This window comes from Manduca sexta, chromosome 20 (assembly GCF_014839805.1).
Source record: "Manduca sexta isolate Smith_Timp_Sample1 chromosome 20, JHU_Msex_v1.0, whole genome shotgun sequence".
NCBI lineage: Eukaryota > Metazoa > Arthropoda > Insecta > Lepidoptera > Sphingidae > Manduca > Manduca sexta.
Window position 1 is genome coordinate 5,129,768 of NC_051134.1, and position 16,196 is coordinate 5,145,963.

A 16,196-nucleotide genomic window follows, 5' to 3' on the forward strand; every position below is an offset into this window, starting at 1 on the left:
AATGTAGAGACAAAACCTTTTTAAAAAAACACTCTGAGGATTTCGTGCTATGCTCGGAGTTTCTCTGAGCGATAAACTTCGTAACAAGGTCATCCGTCAGAGAACTAGAGTTAGAACTTTCGAAGAACCGATAACCGATGGGGTAAACGAATTTTTGAGTGGAGATCACGACTCGGCAAACGTAACGTAGGACGCTGGCCAGTTAGGTGGAGTGACGATCTGCGAAAGAACTGGATGCGATAGATCGAAGACAGGGCGCATATTAGAGGAGGCCTATGTCCAGCGGTAGAGAAATAAATAGAATGATGATGATGATGATGATGAGGACCAGATAAAGTATGGAGTAACGTTGCTGTAAACAGAATAAATGAATTTTCAAATAACATCATGTTTAGCATGCAAAAGCTGAAGAGAATGAACACAACAATCACATTTGCCGCACAATTTTATCAGAATTTGTACTTCCTGTGATTATTGCCTTTATAGTATTTTTCCATTTAATTGCACTTATCACTATTAACAATATAGTAGAATTGTGTTTATGAACTAACTATGTTTCTAATACCTATTTTAAAACTGTAATTGGCATTTTGGGTATACTTATCATTTGCTTTATCTTTATGTTTTTTTAGATGTTCCCAGAATACGATCATCACGAGCATTTCAACAACCGCTACATGACTGGTTCTATGTCATTCGACTCTGGTGTCAGTACTGTTCCCATGAACCATGAAGTCAACACTCCAGCCCAAGTTACTGGTCATTTTGGTACTATAAGTTATTCCAAAGGAGCTGCTTTTCTCAGACAGACCGCTAATATTATAACTGATGCCACCTTCCAAAAGGCTTGTAGATATTTCTTGTTGAACAAGTAAGACAATTTAACATTTAATTTCATAAATAACAAAGTCTGTATGTTAGAGTGTGAGTGCAGGTTATGTTTGTGTATCGTACTTTGTCGGCGACAAGTATTTATTTTAATTTCTGTGTTTTATCAAGAACATATAGTATAAATTAACTTTTTATGAGTCACAAGATCTAAGGTTTGTAAAAATTTAACAGAAAATAATTGTGAAATACATTTGCACGTTGTGTTGCGATGTCAGACCAAGGACGAGGTGGTAGGATGTAGGGCTAAGGAAAATGGAACAATGTCAGGTTTGCGAAGACGACATCATGGATAGAGTGAAGTGCTGAATAAAAACGAGGAAAGTTGACCCCATCACCATATGAGGTCCATAGCTTGGAAGAGGGAGGCAGAGAGAGAGAGAGAGAGAGACATGTGCATGTTTTTTAGGTCATCTGCTTAATTGAAGTCATTTAAAATATGACTGTCACGTATTTAACCGTACTGGTGTACAGTTTAGATGAACCTAAAACATCATTTGTATTAAGATTAGCTATTAGCCATTCAACACCAACTACGATTCTGTTTTAGCGCCTTCGAACCCGCTGACCAATACGACTTGTACAACGCATTCGAACAAGCCATAAACGAAGACAACAGCCTGTCCCAGTACAGCAACTTCAACTTTACTGATTACTATCGCATTTGGGTCAATGACCCTGGCTACCCAGTTTTGAACGTGGCCGTCAATCACTCCACTGGTGAAATGACGCTTGTTCAGGTAAGTGATAATATTTGGGACTAACCTTTGCTGATTACGGAACTTTTTCTAAATTAATACCTACTTTGTCTGAATAATCGCTTTAGTACTGTAACTGTTAGTGTTAGTATTGTAGGATGTATGTATAATTAATAAATAAAACGTGCAGTGCAGTGCAAATAGTCATATACCGTCTAATTAGAGTTATTTTAGAATCGTTTGAGAAAAGGAACTTGTAAAAAAATGAAAAATATCTGTGAAGACTTTACGCTGTAATTAGAACATAAATGTTATTTTCTTGTATTCATTTCAATGTGATATTCAGACAAGTGGGAATGACTTTTATATTAATGTATTTTAGGAGCGTTTCTTCTTGAGTGCATCAGCGAGGCCTACCGGCCACATATACCCGATACCCATTACATATTCCACTAGGAGCAACAGAATATTCCAAAATGTGCGACCTATCCACATGATGACTGGATCCCGGACACTCTCTGGAAAGACCCCCGTGAAGAATGGGTTATATTCAACAATATGCAACATGGTAATAAAGTTTTTTTTTATATTAAATTCCATATTCTTTATGAAATTATTCTATATTAGTCATGATTATATACAAAGGCCTCAGAAGTCGTGCCCAAAAGAGAGATAGTAAAAAACCGTGAAAACTACTTTTTTCTAGAACTAATGTAATAACACACGTAGGTCTGATGGCAGACGCTTGGCTATTAGCAAATAAGATAGTCAGAATTTTACATTACATAATACTCCATCGAACTACATCTCAAAACTCAAGGGCATCTCTGTATCTACAAAAAAAAGTTATGCTTGTCTTCTATTAATTAGCGCGTGCTTTAACAGTGAAGGAAATCATCATGGACTGTGTTCTACTACACTTTTTATTGCGCAGGTCACTACAGAGTTAACTATGATGAAACAACATGGAGATTAATTTCGGACTCTTTGCTCAACGAACCAGGAACAATACATCATCTGAATAGAGCTCAGGTATAATATTGATTTATTCTTATATTTTATATAACTATCTTAGAATTCTACGCCATCTTTGATAATTTTCGTAGAACAGCGGGCTAGGAGTTCGGGTGTGAAATAAGAATTCACGGATTAAATTCCACCGAACATATATTTGGTTATCTTAATTTATAATTATATTATCGTGGGTTTCGGTACCCTGGTACCGAAAATGGTAGTTAAAAAAGACACCTGTGTCTTTTTTAACTTTTATCCTAAAATATTATCAATGTGAAAGTTCGTGAGGGTGTATATAAGTAAGTCATGATATTAAAGAAAATAATTAATTTTAATCTGTAAACATTATTTAAATTCAGTCAAATTTACTCTACCGCAGGCTCAGAAATCAATCCATCAGCAGTTGGACCATGTCTTGATTAAATATATTCTAATTTTGTTATTGAAAATTGAGAAAAATTTAGATTATAAAGGGTTTGTTTACGGAAGTCGCTAATAATAACGAGTTTTCACATAAAATTTACATTTACTTCTTTTTCAGATCGTCGACGACGTGTTTGCTTTGATGAGGTCTGGACGAATGACTTACGAATTAGGCTTCCACATCTTTAGATTTTTGCGCAACGAAGTTAACTTTCACGTGTGGGACGTCGCCATTACTGGCTACACCTGGCTAAGGAACAGGTTGAGGCATTTACCAAGAAGCCAGGCTGAGTTTGACGTGAGTATATATAAAAAATCAGTATTGATGATGATGAATGATCGTCATGATGGCAGGACCAAACAAGATTGTATAAACACACTCACCTTTAATTAGTACGCAGAGGTGCAACTGGTATACCAACTATTCCGCTAAGCATATTCTGTCCAATGATAATCAATTATGGGAACAATATGTATTTATAGTTCATGAGCAATATTTACTACTTACCTTGCTACCGAATTAGGCGTTTTTAAGTCAGGTACATCTACACAGCCATATCAAGCCTCAGGTCCAAGCACTGTTGAAAACACACCTTGTTTAATTCATATTATTACTATAAGGTGTTTCTTTAACCTTCACAACTTCATCAGAACATTATAATTTATCATTCTTTGTTTTAGTCTTATATTCTTAGCTACATGGAGAACGTCATTAACTCCGTGGGTTACAACTCCGACCCTTCAGAATCTCCTACCATCAGCATGAACAGAGAAACTGTCTTGCATTTCGCTTGCAATCTTGGCCATAGAAGATGTATTCAGGAGTCTAACGCTGGCTGGCAAAGAATGAAGAAGGGTGAATGGTGAGTGAATATGCAGTAGCTGATTGATAATTGTTTTAGATAGGTTTTGTCCAATTTCTTTCCTATTTTCTATAATTAAGAATATCGTATAATCAATATTATATTACTATTATTTAACCTAAAGTAGATTGCTTACTTCTAACCAGTATTTTCTTCTATTCACAATTGCTTTCAATGTACACGAGATTATCTAATTAGCTTGCCAACTATTTGTAATACCTATATCTTTTAGGATAACCCCGTACATCCGTCGTAGCGTCTACCTCATGGGAATGAGGGAGGGAGACAGCTCCGATTTCCAATTCCTTCTGAGGCGCTACAGAGAGTCCAACTTCGCTAATGATAAGCTCGAGATGCTGAGAGGTCTTGGCGGTACACGAGATCCTCAACTATTGCAACAGTAAGCTGTTTGGATCAAATTTAAGTAATTAATAATTACACGGCAGTAGCTGATTTTGTTGTAAATATTCATTACAAAGAAATTTCAAAATTATGGTATTGTAAAAGAGTTGTGTTTTGCTTAACACCTGGTCATTACCGATTAACCATATAGGTATTGTTATACACCCGAATTAAATGAGTAACTTGTTCACCTAAAGGTCAGCGAAATGAATCCCTATAAATAATAGTAACATCATCTAGAACCAAAAAAAGAAATAAGAATTAGAAATAAATTTAATGTTTTATATTACATAATAATAATAACATAATATCACGCATTTTATCCCCGAAGGTATGCAGAAGGCACAACTAGGGCACTCACTTTTCGCCAAGTATGTTCCGTCCCATGATGTGATAGGGGCGAGCCTATCGCCATATCGGGCACAAATTCCAGACTCCGGGCTGATACTGAGCAGAAAAACCCAAATATCACTTTTGCCCGACCCGGATTCGAACCCAGGACCTCAGAGCGCTATTGTACCGGACGTGCAATACAACTACGCCACCGAGGCAGTCATGTTTTATATTAGTATGTAGATATGTAAGTTTCTATGTATTTTTTTTGTCTTAGTACGAGGTCATAGTTTTTTTTATTGTTTAAAGAAATTGGTCTCGGAATTCACTGTCTCTTGTCGGATATTGCGTATTTTTTTTTTATAATATTGTGTACACCTGTGATTGTTTATCACCTAGCATTAGAATAACCGTTGTATTTATAATTGTATTCTTATAGTGGTGTGCCGATGGTGTAACTATTGAATAAAATAATAAAAAAATACAGTTGAATTGAGAACCTCTGTCTTTTTTGAAGTCGGTAAAATGATAAGTGATCAACTGAACACTGTGTATTGCTCTTCAATTATCCTGTATCTCATAATGCCTAGTAATTACACTGGCTATAATTATATCAAATAGATAATGGAGGGTATTTACTTAGACCCAATTTCGCATAGAACAGACCTACCTATTTATTGCATAACAATTTTTGTATTCAGCTAAACAGTCTATATAGATTGTATTATATATACTTTATTTTTATATGTGCACGATAGAGCGACCCTCTGCACCTGATGGTAAGTGGTGTCCAATTGAATGTCGACTGACGAGAGATGATCACCCCTCGACAGTCGACACAATTATGCCTTTTGGAACTTGTTATTTCTGTCTTAGGGGCCGTTTAAGTGTAACGTAACGCAAGTTATGAAGATTTTTGACCCCTCCACACCCCATGTAACGCGCTTTAACGTTTTCCAGTAGGCCCCTGCCACTCTTCCAAAAGTTACGTAACTCTAAATTTCCTTTTTTTTAATATTCACAATTATTTTACGCAAAATACCGGAAAGTCGCTAAAATACCTTTATTTAAAAAAAAAAAAAAAAACAATGTTACGTAACGCTTTGTAACCCCCCTCGCGCCCCTGTAACGCATCGTAACGTTATACAAGAAACCCCCCAAATTGCATTACGAATGGCTCCTTAAGGTGGTAGCTCAAGGTCCATTTTCATACATTTTGTTTCGGCTTTAATCTGGGTAACTAAACAAGTATTGGCAAGTAAAGAATTTAAATTCACGTCTAGTTAGTGATTAGTTCTCGCAGTTGAAGAAAAACGTAAAAATAATTAATAATCATGGATATTTCGGTCTTTAAAATTTAATATGACGAAATTTTAAAGGCAGAAATATCCATGATTATTAATTATTTTACATTTTCTTCAACTGCGAGAACTAATCACTAACTAGACGTGAATTTAAATTCTTTACTTGCCAATACTTGTTTAGTTACCCAGATTAAAGCCGAAACAAAATGTATGAAAATGGACCTTGAGCTACCACCTTAATATATGACAGTTTAAATTTAATTAATATCTTAATCTTCTTAATAACTAAAGCTATGTTAATCACGGCAATATAATTTAATACGATTTGTCTCCAGATACCTGGCATTGACGCTGACTTCTGAAGTAAGGTCTCACGACAAAGCGAACTCCTTCAACTACGCGTTGCTAGGTAACCAGGAAAATGCCTACACCGTGCTGCAGTTCGTGAAGAGTAATATAAATGCTATTAGAGTAGCGTAAGTAATTTATTTATTAGATGATTTTTACAGGAGCGGCAAAGCAATTCAACTACACCTGGGCCCGTAGCCAAAATGCCTTTTTACGATCGTTAACGCTAATAAAATACAGAAAAAATGTAAGAGAATGACATTCCTATCGATAAGACTATCGCTTCGATATTTTATTTTTATACATCACGTTAGCATTAACGTTTGTGGAATGGCATCTTGGCTAAGACACCTGTTGGCAAGAAGAGTAGCGTCTGATGGACCATCGATTGATGAGAGATCAATTGTCCTTCGCCAGATAATACAATCATACTGGCCATTTAAAACTGGATGTACCCTGATTTCGGCTTCATTGATCTGTCTTACCCAAGCATTTACTAGAATAATATGTCAACAAAATTAGATTCCCTAGAAAAAAATAATTGTCATATTAGCAGGTTACAGTATGTTTCTAGGATTATCAGGTCTGAACGGCATTTGCTGTGTTTCGATATACATGGTAATTGTGTAATTTATTATTAGAAATGTTGCTGGTGACCCTCACCGTCTTTGCGATAGCAGTACTAATTATCTATAGCAAGCGGTGGCAAAGGGTTCATATAACCACTTCCTGCCAGCTTCCCTTATGTAGAGTCTAATTATCATTACAAAGATTTGCGAAATGCAATTATGCATACTAGTATGTATATAGATAGTGTCGGATTCCTACTCACTACTGATAGCCAGATGACTTCTGATGGCCCTGTTCCTACCAAACTTCACACAAGACATTTTACATCTTCAGTTTAGCCGAGCTAAACTGAAGATGTAAAATCACCTGCTCGTACATGCGCACATTTATGCATGTTACATTTACATTTATATATTTATATTGTTAATTTTTTCAATGATATCATTAAATTAAATTAATATCTTAATACAAGAAGTATTAAATTTTACGATACGGCTTTGGAATTTGCCGAAACAAATTAATGATTAAGATATCCTCTGTTATCAATATTTATAATCCATTATCACACTATATATGCTTATCTTTGGAATGAGAAACAATTACAAATTATCGTGTAATTTAGTGTTAGGGGGTTGTTTTGTTTCAAGTTAGAGTATCGTAGAAGACGATTAAAGAAGATTGAAATATACAGAAATAGTTTTTGGGAAATGACGTTTCCAAATGATAATATTAAATACATGCATGAAGCTGTTACTAATTATACATATATCACGCCTTCATCCCCATAGAGCCAGAGGTAGCATCCAGGGCATTTAATTTACGTTATGTATGTGCTGCCCCATAACGAAGGGGAAGAGCCTACTGCCATATTGGCTTCAATTCCCAGTCTCCAGGCTGATACTGAGCTGAAAAACAAAAAAAACTTTTCTGCCGCCAAAACAAGACTGTGTAGTCACTGTTGTGTTCCCATTTGAAGGATATTGTAGCCAGTGTAACTGGACATAATACGTATTAAAATCTCATGTCTCAGGATAGCGAGCGTAGTGGAATACTAAACAATATTTTGTAATGCAAGGTGTTGAATGATGTTCTTACTGTTTATGGGCGGTCGTGTCGCTTACCATCAGGCGAACGGCAAGCTCGTCTCATCATTCATGATATAAAAAAACTCAATATCACTTAACGCGATACGAGATCTCGGTGTAGTGGTTGTCCCCCGCATGCTATATAATTACGCCACTGAGATAGTTTTCGGATTAAATGAGCGTACGATTAAATGTTTGTTAATTTTCAGTTATGTAGAAGATGCACCACCGACGCCCGTCAACACAGCTCTTTCAAACCTTGCTTCTTACTTGGACGAACCAGGTTTAGCTGAGGTATAAACAGATATACTTAAGATATATTTTTAAGAGTATATTTTCTTCTATTCGTATTATTTTCTTGTTTACGTAGCCCAATATCACATGTTTTATTGATTTTGAAATAATATAAAACATGATCAGCCAAAGAAAGATGCACGTAAATTTGTTTTTTCCATATCGGTTCATAAACGTCCAAATTCTGAGGAAATAGGCACTAAAAACATACACTTCTGATTGATAACCTCATTTTTTTGAAGTCAGTCAAATAAAATAGCATCTTCGATATCATTATACTTAACTCACAAGTCGCACCTTAGATTTACAACATTTGAAAACTGACAAACTATCGAATGCAGCGATCGAATGCAACATCGACTTTCCTGTATTTTGCATTTGCGTCATTCTAATTTTAAAGGTGTGCAGTGTTGCATCATTTCAACATAATATTTAATTAGGACAAATAAATGTATTACTAATATAAACTACCTATATAATGATATTTGGAACCATATTAAAAAATACTGGTTTGATACAACACTTTTGATTTATAAACATTATCTTTTTCTAGTATGAAGAATGGCTCCGCACAACTCAGTCAAACAGTCTCCAATATAACACAGCGATATCGGCTATCAATTCTGCCCGCAACAATATGGAATGGGGCACGAACATGGCTGAAACTATTTTAGCTGCTGCGAGGGGCAGTGCTGCTGGTGTAGCTGTTTCAGCTATGCTTTTAGCTGTAATGGCTATCTTTGCTATGGTCATGTAATCGGTAAAGATTCTAGATTAATTAAAAGCAATATGTCGACTTCTGCACTTTTTATGCTATGAGGATTTTAGGTCATAGCTCTCGAACAAACCAGAGTATAAGTCTAATTTATGTCATTTTGTTTTGTACAAATATATTACTATTGTAATTAGATTTAAGATTTTTTAGAGTCATTCTCGCATTCAGGGACACAATTTGCAATGTTAGTGCGTTATATCATTTGAGAACTTGATGTTATGGATGAAAATATACATTTGATATTATTAAACTTTGTTTTATTTGTAAGTATGAAAACGATGTGCCATATATTTTTAATAAAAAATTATCTTATCTTACATTTTTAAAACATATACTAATTACACTTCGAGTGGGTTTCTAATATGTTACTGTTTCTCATGCTTATGTCATAGATGCCGAATTTTAGAAATCATTCCAAATCGTTTCAAGAGACTTGCAAAATATATTGCTGCAAGAAACTTGCAAAATATATTGCTGCAAGAAACTTGCAAAATATATTGTTTAATCCCAAAATATTAGGCATTACTAGAGGTCAAAATACGTATAAGATCAATTTTCGAAAATATAAATTCCTGAAGCCGGCGCCAACATTATATACGACAACAAAAAACCGATGTATCGGAATGACATATTCTATCGATAAGTCTTTCGCCAGGATATGTTATTTCCATAAATGTCGCAGAATAGATAACCGCTGGAGTAAGCGTGTTCTGTAATGGAGACCGCGTCTTGGCAAACGTAGCGTGGGACGCCCTTTGGCCAGGTGGCGGGACGACTTGCACAAGACAGCCGGCAGTGATTGGATGTATATAGCAGCAGACCGGGCTCTGTAGCGTATCTTGGAAGAGGCTTATGTCCAGCAGTGGACTGCAACGGGTTGATGATGATACATATGATGATGTTGGCGTTAACGATTATAAAAGGCATCTTGACGACGCATGTCATATGGATATGCATGAAGTATTTAAGGAAACGATGATTGAGTCGAGTGAGTATCTTTATACTAAAGGTAAAATGCAATCTGTTGTCAATCGTTTTAAGGGAATCGTCTGTTCGTTAACCTGTTTAAGCTGTAAAAAACATATGATCATGAATTTTGATGTCGACATAATAAGGACGTAGGATGTTATTAAAGGCATTCGCATGCCTATAGCATTAATTTGTTAGATGGAATATAAAGATAATCTATATGTATTTAGATTATTTCAATTTAGATCATTTTACCATGTTACATATCATCATAATTTTGAACGAAACCAGCTAATATGGAATAGAAATATTTAAATATTCCATGACAGAACAAAGTCTTTTATACATAATACACTTATCATGCCGAAAGCTAGGTATATGGCATCTGTGAGAGATATTGAGACCAATTAATGTTTAGCGAGTCACATTTACATATTGGTTACATGATAGAAAATACACTAATAGGTATTTGCAACGCCTTGCTCAAAGAGAACTTGGTTTAATAAATTACACAAAGTAATTATTTCACTAAATATTTATAAAATTATTCTATACGGTAAAGAGCCCCAAATCCTTATTTCTGAACATAATACAAAGGCTAAACATATCAAAGACGCAACTGTCCAAGTAATACCCGATATCAAACATATGACACGACATTCTAATGAATAATAAAAGTGGCTAACATATCGTTATCATTATGGGGCAAGTGCGGTATACTTATCAAGAGTCTATACATCTTGATAATATTTTATCTTAGCTCGCGCCGATTGCGGTAATCCTGATATCATTTATTACAATTAACTATGGTCCAAGGTACTGGTAATATTAAAATTTGATATTTTTTAGTGGACGCATTTTGCATGGCGTCATTGAGTTGGCAGGTACGTATTTTGATTCACTTGATTATTGTCAATTTTGATAATGACCTTGAAAATTTAAACTGTGGTAGCGCCAAGAGCTGCTTAATTTTTTTACAGTCTTGTATATTGTTTGTCACCTTTCTCGGTTTCTTTATTAGTTCAGAAAATGGATAGTTCCACATAGATTTTAAAATTATTAGAAGATCAGAGTATTTTTTTTTTGTTGTATTGATATTCCGAAAGAGTGAGTTTAGATCAAAGTAATTTTGTATTTAAGTTTCGTTATTGTATTTTTTTGTGTGTCAGTGCAGAGGAAAAATACTTAAGCGTGGAATCTGAAGTGGTAGTAAAATTAGTACTTGTAAAAGTATTGATAATAAACCACAAATGTACCAAAAATGGTGCATAGGATTTTAAAGACACATTAATAACCCTGATTAAAACAAATTAATGAATACCGTATGAAAGGAATCAACTACTCGACCAAGAAGACTCAGCAGTCGCTGATATAAATAGATTTTAGGGAAGAGAACATAAATATCAAGTCGAAGGGTAATTCTCTGGATGATGTAATGTAATTTAATAAAAAACGGGGTTCATATATGTAAAATGAACTGTCGCCTCATTTTAAATTTAAATCATTTGTGCCTTCCAAGGACTTTAATACATTATATATACAGGAAGCAACTGTATAGACATATAGGTGTTTTTATGCATCTGATTTATATATATTGAAAGACATTTCTAAATCAACAAACTAGTGATTATTATAATAAGCATGTGCAATTTATATTAATACTATCTTATTTTCAGCCATGATAAATATTATAAAGTTAGGAGTGTTATCGGTTTTACTGGCGTATGCCAAAGCCGATTGGCCGATAGATCTTTTAGAAGACCCGATTTACCGTAACCAAGTTGATGACACTGTCTACCGTCTACCTGAAGAGTTGGACCCCATACATTATGATATAGAAATAACACCATACTTCGAAGCTACTGCTAATAGACCGGCTTTCACTTTTGATGGCATAGTTACGATTCGTCTTAGAGTAAGTATCAAAAATCTTATTTATTGGTGTGATTGTAACAATAAGACATTTTAATGCAATGTAACATTTTTCGTTCGTTCAATTTATAATCCATTTTTATAAATTAACTAGCTAACCCGACAGACGTTGAGTCGTCTTAACTATGAATTTGCAGCGCGCATTCTGTTAATCGCTGCCAGTTATTTCAAACAATTGATAGTTATATAAAATTAATATTTTCGTTTTCTTAAATTTTCTTATTTTCCGCGCAATTTTTTGATTTTTTTCTTTCATAAGAACCTTCTCCTGACAATAAAAAACACAAAAAAAGTGAAATCGGTCCAGCCGTTCACGCGTGATGACGTGACCAAGGGAAATAGGGATTAATTTTTATATATATATATATATATATATATATATATCGTTTCTACTTATAGGCAGTACAAGCCAATTTAAGTGCTCTCATCATCCAAGAAAATGTCCGAGAGATCCTCTCTGTGACTCTCACCGACGAAGCTAATGTGCCGATTAGAATCAACACAGCCAATCCTTTTGAACGCATCAGAGAGTACCACTTCCTAAAAATAAATCTGGCTGATGGAGTTACCTTGGTTAATGGACAAGTGTACTTGCTCACTGTAGAGTACATTGGAAATATAAACGAGACACCGCTGTCGAGAGGTGTATTTAGAGGAAACTATGTCGGTGATGATGGACGTCTTCAGTAAGTATGAGCCTACATGATTTAGTTCAGTTGATATTAGAACTATCGATAATAGTTATGTTTAGGTATGTTTTGAATTTAAAATAAAATATTTTTTCAAAGTACTTTAAGTACTTCGAAATTGATGTATAAATTGGAATTGAAATTGATGTATTCTTGCAGCTGGTACGCGGCAACTCATTTGCAGCCAACGCACTCAAGGCAACTCGCACCGAGTTTCGACGAGCCCGGCTTCAAGTCTACCTTTGACATGATCGTCAACAGACCCGCGTCATTTGGAGAGACCTTCGGCAACATGCCCATTCGACAGACGATTCAGTTAGTTATATTAAAAGAAGTCAGATATTTTAATTCACTTTATACTAAAATAGATATATACCAAATAAATATACTTCAGAAATTAATTACTCTGAAATTTCCACAGAATGGGAAACCGTGTGAAAGAGATCTTCCACAGAACTCCTAGGATGTCAGCGTACTTGCTAACGTTGCATATCAGCGAAGAATTCACTGTTATCGCCGACAACAACGACACTGCTAGGCCCTACAGGATTCTTGCCAGGCCTAACGCTAGAGGACAAGGAGAATACGCTTTGGAAGTGGGACCTCCTATCACCAGGTGGTTAGAGAACTACTTGGGCATTAGTTACTACTCTATGGAAGAAAACATGAAGAACGATCAGATTGCTTCGCCATTCTGGGCGTCTGGTGCGACAGAAAATTGGGGTTTGGTTACTTATAGGTACGTAATGAGTCTGTATGTATGTGTATGTAGTCATAAATGAATTCATTTGAATTTGAAAAAAGTTTGAAAATATAAAAACAACTAGGTTTTTTCAAATTCATCATAGACTTTTGACCCTTCAACTTAGAGTAGAAATTGGCGCTTTAATTCAGGTTACAGGAAACTATAAATGGTTTATACATTTATAAGTATTTTTTTTTACTAATTATAATTAGCGTAGACTTGAAGTTATTTCCAATTTTAGAGAACTCCGTCTGCTTGTCGAAGAAGGTGAGACTAATGCAAATGATAAAATGACGGTCGGCACCATAACAGCCCACGAGCTGGCCCATAAGTGGTTTGGCAACTTGATTACTTGTCGTTGGTGGGACAATGTCTGGATTAATGAAGGCTTTGCGAGCTACTTCGAGCATTTTGCCATGGACGGCGTAAGTAGAAATAAAATTATCTTTGTTTGATTCTTGCATATTAACTATGTTGTGAAAACTCAACTCTGGTCCAGATTTACTCCATCATAGTAGAATCTTGAATAGAGGTAAATCTTGGTAAATTGCATTTCTTACGTATTGTCTGCATATTTCTATTTGCAAAACTTGCCTACGATTGTACCTCGGTTCAATATACCATGAAAATTTTGTCGATATGTTACAAGATATAAACTTTCTCAGGTTGATAAATCTCTGGAGCTAGCTGATCAGTTCAACATCCAGTATATGCAAAGCGCATTGTCTTCTGATGCCTCTGCTGGTACCAGGGCCCTGCAGCATACAGTCAACAGCCCCACACAAGTGACTGGCCACTTCACAGGTATCAGTTACTCAAAGGGAGCGGCATTCCTTCTCATGCTGAAGCATTTCGTCACTGAAAACACTTTCAAAAAGGCCTTGAACTACTTCTTGGTTGACAGGTACTGATTCATCAAATATCGCTATTACTGTAATATGGAGTATTGTAATTATTAACAATATTATTTTTATTATATATGCGAGTGTTTCCACTGATTTATTTCTTTATTGTACTTAATTATCTTAGTAATGTTATTGTGATAACGATAGTAGTATTAACAACTGTAATTATAATTAAAATACAGTAATAATTGTTGTTATACGGGCACTTCAAAGTGATTCCGCTGCACCTGACGCTAAGTGGAGTAGAATCCAATAGAAAGTCGACTGACGAGAGGTGATTACCCCTCGAAAGTGGAAACAATTATACTGTCCTATTGGAACCGGATATACATAGGGTGATCCTAGAACGTGACACACTTACATGGGCCACTATGACGGGTCTTAATACCTTGTGTACGATGGTCGCTATCCGGGAAGATATAAAATATATCCTACCACCAACAAACATTGCTAGAAACATCGCGATGTAGCCAATTATAGCCATAATTTAACCTCATCGACAATAGAGCCTCACAGTTTTGTCCGAATCTTCATATTCAATACATCGTTCATTCTTTTCTGGTTTTTAGCGCGTGATATTCTTTCAGGTCCTACAAACATGCATTCCCATCAGATTTGTTCAATGCTTTCGGCCGCGCTGTGAGAGAAGACGGCACCTTAGCTAGTGGATTTAATATCGAACATATTATGAGGTTTTGGGTTGAGCAGCCTGGTTACCCAGTGCTGAACGTAGAAGTTGACATGAACACTGGCGTCATAAACCTGAGACAGGTAAAATAGTTTAAATAGTTATATAATCATTTACTGAACGCATTTATACTATTTAAGATAATACATGGATTGTCGAGGCATGGTTGAAACCTTTACGAATGCTAATATTTAAATTAAGTAACCACAAGTTCTAGTAACATGTCTATTTGCAGTTTATCGAACAGACAAGTTATCCTTTTCTTATCAATCAAAATGAATGACTATTACTACTATTTCTAATATGAAAACATTTTACAGGAACGATTCTTTATCAGTGCAAGCACGCAAGGCACCCTTCAGGTGTGGCCTATACCCGTGACATATACCAGGGAAACAATCCTGATTGGAATGCATTGAAGTCCACTTTCGTCATGGACTCTAGGAGCGCTCAAATTCAAAAACCAGCTGGACGTGAATGGGTTATCTTCAACGTTCAACAGCAAGGTAAACTTTTTGGATTAATAGAAAGACTAACAAGTAATATACTTTGAACTTCAGTGCGCCCTGTGACCCCGAAGGCCTGAATGTCTCCGAAACATCAGGAGAAAATAATAAATTAAAAAGCGCGATAAAATCCGCGAAATAGTTTTATTTTAATGCCTAACTTTCGTGAAAACGTAAGAAATTTATATAATTTAGATAACAATTGATAATCGGATTATGGAAAGCCAAAGATTAGAATAGAATTTTTGTTTATGATTTTACAAACATATATTTGTATGTACGTGAGTTTGTTTATATGGTCCCTCAAAGAACCTAAAGGGCTGCACCTTGATATTGACACATACTTGATTTGATCATTTGAGTTTTATAGTCGTGTTTTATTTTTGACCTAAATTTATTCTACTCTAAAAGTAATTATAAAATCTTAAGGGATCTGATGTATATAATATAATGATCTGAGATATATAATGTAGAAAGGCTACTAAGTTTATATATAAACTCATATAATATATAAGAAAGATTTTATTATAGGGACAACATCAGTATAACATGTACAATAAAGAGGAGAAAAACAAAATATGTAAAGAAATATAACGCGATTATACCCAAAGTGTCAACGATGGGCACCCTCATTCAGCTCCTTGCTGCAGTACCGGCCTGGTTGATACTGCAGCGCTGATTTCTCAACGAGGGATCTAGGATATATGTATCTTATTTTGTATATGTATAAACTCATTTATATTATTATCAACCATACACAAATAC

General features: G+C 35.2%; 1 protein-coding gene and 1 pseudogene across 1 annotated transcript in view; both read left to right on the forward strand.

Annotated features, from left to right (window-relative positions):
* Positions 1 to 49: 49 nt before the first annotated feature.
* LOC119189944 lies at positions 50 to 8,994 on the forward strand (annotated as a pseudogene).
* Positions 8,995 to 10,754: 1,760 nt separating this feature from the next.
* The window catches only part of LOC119189890 (aminopeptidase N-like), a 17,393-nt gene continuing 11,951 nt past the window's right edge, over positions 10,755 to 16,196 (forward strand). Inside the window, 10 exon segments of the mRNA XM_037440666.1 lie at positions 10,755 to 10,850; positions 11,643 to 11,881; positions 12,298 to 12,584; positions 12,747 to 12,902; positions 13,009 to 13,326; positions 13,574 to 13,757; positions 13,998 to 14,236; positions 14,825 to 15,008; positions 15,246 to 15,312; positions 15,315 to 15,431. Coding sequence (XP_037296563.1) covers positions 11,645 to 11,881; positions 12,298 to 12,584; positions 12,747 to 12,902; positions 13,009 to 13,326; positions 13,574 to 13,757; positions 13,998 to 14,236; positions 14,825 to 15,008; positions 15,246 to 15,312; positions 15,315 to 15,431 — 1,789 coding nt within the window. The 5' untranslated portion in view covers positions 10,755 to 10,850; positions 11,643 to 11,644.